Source organism: Sciurus vulgaris (genome assembly GCF_902686455.1).
Source record: "Sciurus vulgaris genome assembly, chromosome: 1".
Taxonomy (NCBI): domain Eukaryota; kingdom Metazoa; phylum Chordata; class Mammalia; order Rodentia; family Sciuridae; genus Sciurus; species Sciurus vulgaris.
This window is the reverse complement of record NC_136461.1, coordinates 157,650,890-157,657,562: the sequence shown is the minus strand read 5'-3', so window position 1 is coordinate 157,657,562 and position 6,673 is coordinate 157,650,890. Positions and strand designations below refer to the sequence as shown.

Genomic DNA, 6,673 nt, shown 5'->3' with positions numbered 1-6,673 from the left:
TCACCCCAAGATAATTGTTCCCCTCCACAATGGGTAAATATTTATGGAAATAACAGGGGGAAGTTCAATGCACTGAGCATTAAACAGTCAAAGCAGGAACATTTAAAATATTCTGTTCGTTGTTAAAAATAATTTGTACTCCAATTTCAATGACCACTTGCCAGGGAGAACTAAAGTTGAGAAATTTCTATTAAAAACATGACTCAGAGGAAAAAATACAGAGACTGGTAATGAAGGAAATGACCTGATATCATTTGCAATTGGTTACTCCTAAGATCACATGTTCTGAGCATCTTTAAAAGGAAGTCTCTGGACTCGAGGGGTCAGAGCACCTTCTTCAAGCCTGAAGTTTCTCTCTCACCTACGAGAATACTCCTAGAAAGCTGACAGAATGTGTGATGCTTTTGTAGGTACCTGGAAACTTGTCTCCAGTGAAAACTTTGATGATTACATGAAAGAAGTGGGTAAGTAAATGCGCTGTGGAGTGACTGTGTTATTAACTTTTCTGGGGGGAGAAAGGACTTATAGCTAGGTTTTCACCCTGGAAGCATTAGCCTGAAACAAAAATGCTGTTCTTCTCTATGGAGTCTGTACAAGCACAAGTGAGAATCTATTTCTAGGAATATTCTGAATTGAAGCTACAACTAATGCTTCCTAAAGGTGAACTAAAGGATCTAAATGAAATTTTTGTGATTTATAGAGTGACAAGATTTTACTCTAATTACAAAACTTGGGTGTCTTTGATTTACTTGGCTCTTTGCCTGCTTTTCTTTCACCCTCCTTTGCATATATAATATGCAATAACCTGAAAAGAAAAACATCACAGCATGCAATAATTTCCATTAGAAATCGAAGTCACTATATTTCTCACCTTAGAAAATAATATTTTTTTTTTTTTAGTAAATGCATGTTAACAAATTATTTTCTTGTCCCAAGTGTCAATGCATTAAAATATGTGATTGTTTTATGGTAGACAAAATCTTAATTTCAAGAAAATATGTTCTATAAAGGGTTGAAATACTTCTTTGACTACAAACAGGATGCCATAGATTATTGCATCTAGTAATTCAAAAGGAGAATGTTGCATATGTGACCTCTAGCTTTTTAGACTTTGTTAACATTGCCATTATGTCAGATGTGAATGTTCATCAGATAATTATGGCAGTAAAGTAATAAAAGTAAATTATAAATGCAACTTCTCAGATCACCTCAGCTCTGAAAACTCTTTCTGTCCCAACCCTCATACATGGTAAAGTCAGATCCAGGACGTGCAAACTGGGGAGAAATTTTATACAGCATCTTTATTAGGGGTTAGAAGTCAATTCCCTAAATCTAAAAAGACTTGACCTTCCCCTCAATTTTATGTAAGCATTTTTTTACTTATCTGAAACTACTGTTTTTTTTTTTTTTCTTGATTATAGATGAGAGGGAAATCAGGAATTTCAGCATGAGAAAGATCTAACTTTTAAAAATATCAACTAGTTGTGATTCAATACACTAATTGATATGCACTGATACAGAAATGCCAGGATTGGGAGGCATTTACCACTGATTCTTTGAAGTGTTTTACACTTTTAATATTTACATATAAGTTCTTGTGATACTGTTTAAATTATAAAGGGCTGATTAAGGCAATAAGATACCTCCTAAATGAAGGTGACTGCTCTAATTGAGGATGGGTGAATAGCTTTTGCCTTCTGAGCAGTCAAATAAGGAGAGAATGAAACAAGTGGAGAACATGATTTTTCCCAAAGTTGGTCATTTCAGAATCACCCTCTGTGTTGCATCCATTCACTCTGCTTATTTAATACATACACTTAATGTTGTATTTTGCAACAAAGCCGGGGCTTGATGAAGCAATATATTATCTTCCCACTGTACCACTTTTTGAATAGGCAGCTAAATCAGAGCCTCAGCATTATTTATTTCATGTCATATTTCTCTCTGTTTCTCCCTCTTTCTAAACTTTGGTGAATTTTAATCAAAGAGAGCCTAGATTTATGTGTATGTGCCAAAAAATTTCAACATATGTGTGACCGTCATGAGGTCTGTATAACATCTGCAGTGATGGCAAAGTTACTACTGTTTATATTAGGTTGTAACTGTTCATCTCAGACTTTATACAAGGAAATATATTACACTTTTTAAAAAACAGGACTTCACTATTTAGGTGATAGGGAATCAAAATATTGTTTCCTAAACTATTCTAAAGTAAGAACCAGTGATGTCTTTGCTTTTGTTTCTTCTTTCTTTGCGTTTTTATTCATGTTTGCTAGGCAAGCACTGTACCACTGAACTACATCCCCATCTCTAGAAATAGTGATTTATTCAATTTTGATGTTTTCACCATTGATGACTAGTCTATCTTTAATATTTCCTACAAATTGCTGGTAATGCTATCACCATTATAAAATGGTATGAATGTAGGGAACATTTTTCTCCCTTTTGTAGGAATTAATCCAAATTCTCATTTCATAAGGGACTAATTTGGGAAAGAAGCCCAGAAAACTCGACTTGGTAGTAAATGCTACGAATTGTGACTTTTGTGCACTCAAAATAGATGATCTCTTACCTGAATAACTGTAATAGCCCACAAAGTCCTATTTAAAATTCTGACTATGGGATTTTTTAATAAAAATTTTAATGACTAAAAGAGAATAAAGTGGTTATGTCGCCTCAAGTATTTCAGTATTTTGTAAACAGAGAAGAATGGTAATGAAGATAGATGTGTGTGTGTGTGTGTGTGTGTGTGTGTGTGTGTGTGTGTATTCCGAAAGACTTAATCTCTATAAATATTCTTGTTGAGAATTACCAGTGGGTCTCCTGAGAAGTTTTGTCCAGAACTAGAGAAGGAGAAGTTTAAAGACTAAGCCTCAGAGATTTTCTTGTATTAGCCTAGTGTACTTTTATCCTCAGGAGATATTTAAATAAGGCCTTATAAAACTCACTGGTATCTTTCCCCCCTCTTTCCTCTTACACACACCATACTTCTCTGACTTACTGATGTGAGAGAATGTGTCAACCTTTTATTTTCCTTTTCTAACTGCAGGGGTGGGTTTTGCCACCAGGAAAGTGGCTGGCATGGCCAAACCCAACATGATCATCAGTGTGAATGGAGATGTGATCACCATCAGATCAGAGAGCACCTTTAAAAACACTGAGATTTCCTTCAAACTGGGCCAGGAATTTGACGAAGTCACTGCAGACGACAGGAAAGTCAAGGTGAGGAACAGGGAATTGTCACAAAGTGAATGCCTGTTTCTAAATTGCCACTGCCTGCAAGAAACTATTTCATAACCATAAGAGGAAAAACTGTTCTCTATGGGCCAAGAGCCCTGAACTTCACATCTACACCATGTTGCCTTCAATATGTAGTTGGTGAATTTTTCCCTTTTTATTAGGTGGGTTTCATATTTTAAAAAAACGATTAACATAATTTATGTATAATACATAGAATACATATACTACATATATAATACATAGAATACATAGAATATTTGAAATGAATAAAGTAATAAAACATGTAAGAGAAAGTTTATATGAGTGGAAGAAATTTTTCAAAATCACCTATAATCCTACCATCTCAGTATAAATTTATGATCTATATTCTTTCACAGTATTTTTTCAAATGCAATTTTGTATAATCTAATCTATCTATCTATCTGTCTATCTATCTATGTATATATATTCTATGCTGTTATTGTCCTTTCTTTCTTTCTTTCTTTTGGTACCAGGGATTGAACTCAGGGGTACTGGACCACTGAGCCACATCCCCAACCCTATTTTGTATTTTTTATTTAGAGACAAGGTCTCACTGAGTTGCTTAGCACCTTGGTTTTGCTGAGGCTGGCTTTGAACTCATGATCCTCCTGCCTCAGCCTCCTGAGCAGATGGGATTATGGGCATGGACCACCGAGTTTGGCTCTATGCCAAGTTTGGCTTTAAGACCCATTTTTTTGATTGTCACAATATGTTCTTATCATTTAGAACTACTAATGACCTCAGCATTTCTTTGAAACAGGGTAGTATTTTTAAATCTTATTTTCTGCCTTCATATACAGATCATAACCACTTTTATTATGTCTTCAGAGCATCATAACCTTAGATGGGGGTGTCCTGGTCCAGGTGCAGAAGTGGGATGGCAAGTCAACCACCATAAAGAGAAAACGAGAGGATGATAAGCTGGTGGTGGTGAGTATCTTCTAGGTACTTATTCTAGATCCCACCACTAGGTTATTTCATATTGATAAGCAAGGTGAATTTCTTTATATGGAATGATGATCATGATGATCATGATTCTTTATATGGAATGATGATATAACCTAGTAATTTTTATTGGGATTATCTTTCTACCCTGGAAATTTCCCTTTGTGCTTTCTGTGGTTCTGGGGATTGAACCCAGGTGCTGGCACTTGCTACGCATACATCATATCATTCAGCGACACCCCAGTCACTTTGTGCTTTCAAGCTCAGCCTAGGCGTGCTATCTCCCAGACGGCAATTCCTGCCCTGCTCTTAGGCTCCAGAGCTTTTCTGCAGCAGTGAATGAATATTGCTTCCTTCCCAACATTGAGAAACACCATAATTAAACACACAGTGTAGTCCTAGTGATTAACCACGGATTCCTTTTGTTTTGTTTTGCATGTCTAGGAATGTGTCATGAAAGGCGTCACTTCCACCCGAGTTTATGAGAGAGCATAAGCCAAGGGACATGGGGACCTGGACTGAAGTTTGTATCAAACTCTGCGACATTCTGTTGGATGAATTGTTCAAAAAGATATTATTATTTTCCACTAATTACCAAGCAATTAATTTTCTCCCAAGCTGGATTTTACTGAATATGATTGTATTGGTTAAATAAAACTTTTTAGATTCATAAGGTGGCATGATGGATGATATATTTATTGGCTTTATAATTTCATACTCATAACTGAGTGAAGAAAATAGAACACTTTGCATTATTGATTTGTTTCTGATATAAGTCATAAGATCTTTCATAATAATGCAAGGTAAAAAATTAATACCCATGAATTTTCTATTTTCCCAGGTAGGAGACAATATGACTGAATATTAGGTCCTTTCTTAGCATATCTATAATTAAGAAAATATCTTTTGGAGATTTTTTTTAATTAGTTATACATGACAGTAGAATGCATTTTGACACATTGCACTCAAATGGAGCACAACTTCTCATTCCTCTGGCTGTACATGGTCTTGGAGACTTAATGTAGTTTTAAATAGAGTAAATAGAGTAAAATCGTCCATAGTCAGCAAGTCCAAATGCTTATATTTCATGCCTGCCCTGTTATAGAGTTTTGCAAGAAAGCAGTACATTCTTGTTTCATGTTGTAGAAAAAATCTCTAGTCTGTAATTTTTAGTCCAAAATATTCTTGATAAACAAGATGTCTTAGTTTTCCATTGCTATAACAAAATCCCCTAGGCTGGTGTTATAAAAAAAAAGTTTATTTAACTCATGGCTTTGGAAGCTGAATATCCAAGATGGGCAAGAACATCAGTTTAGGCTTTGGTGAGGCCTGATGATGAAAGGAATCTTGGCTGGAATGCATATGAGGAGAGATCATGTAGTGAGACAGAGGACCAGAGAGCAGGGACCAGCCAGACTTGCTCATTTATAACAGCCCATTTTTACTGGATCTATCCAGTGTCCCCCTAATTCCTTCAGGGGACACTGTGTCCCCACTGACCTAACTGCTCTACAGTAGGCTCCACCTCTTAAATTTGCCATCACCTTACCACCACACTGAGAACCAAGTGTCCAGTACATGACCCTTAGGAGGACAAACAACATCCAAACCATAGCAGTCTATTTTTGAAATCTACAGAATTCAGTGCAAATAATTCCTTAGAGTATTCCAGAAAAGTGGTGACAGTCTTGTCCGTGAGTAAAGATTCAAATGTTATTGTAGTACTTTCTAAACCTTTATTTTTTCTTATTAGCAAAACTGTTTATTCAAATATAATCTCCTTATAATCCCAATATAGAAAACACTCAAAATATATTGAGGTTTCCCAACTGTGAGTGTGTGTGTGTGATTCTCCTGTGTCCTGTGAAAGATTTTGGGGTTTTCACCTAAATAGACCAAAATTTCTAAATCACGCAGCTACATTTATAGTAAGACAAAAATCTGTTCCGGTGCATACTATAGGAGGACTTAATGTTAAGTGAAGTCACATACAGAAAGACGAGTGCCACATATTTCCTATTGAAAGTTAAAGAAAAAAAAGTCAACCTAGTGTAGAATAGTGATTACTGGAGGTTAGGAAGGGAGGCTGGATTCCATCAATGCACACTGTATGCATGTATTGAAATATCATATTGAATCTTGGTATGTACAATTACTATGTGTTAATCAAGAATTAAAAATAAAGTATATACTGCAGTTGATATCATTCAGTTTGCATGTTCTCTTTAAAAATAAATCCAATTCTGAGTACCTGTCTTACATGTAACACCAGGATGTGAACAGAGAGGTGGACTAGCTTCCTGGTCATAAGAGTTTGTTTTCTTCACAAAAACAGAGAGTAAGACTTTCAACTGAGTCTCACTAGAGATGTGGGGGACTTACATAGAGATTTATAAGGGCCGATTAGGACAATTCTTTATAAACCAATATTTACTAAGCACTAACAATGGTTTAGGCATTCTGCATA

The 6,673-nt window shown here is 35.7% G+C and overlaps 1 protein-coding gene across 1 annotated transcript; it reads left to right on the top strand.

Moving 5' to 3' along the window:
• The first annotated feature begins 306 nt into the window (after positions 1–306).
• On the top strand, positions 307–4,883 carry FABP4 (fatty acid binding protein 4). The gene is made up of 4 exons (XM_079105755.1): positions 307–464; positions 3,050–3,222; positions 4,090–4,191; positions 4,651–4,883. Exons 1-4 carry the CDS (start codon positions 392–394, stop codon positions 4,699–4,701), a joined length of 399 nt encoding a protein of 132 aa, XP_078961881.1. The 5' UTR covers positions 307–391; the 3' UTR covers positions 4,702–4,883.
• Positions 4,884–6,673: the final 1,790 nt, after the last annotated feature.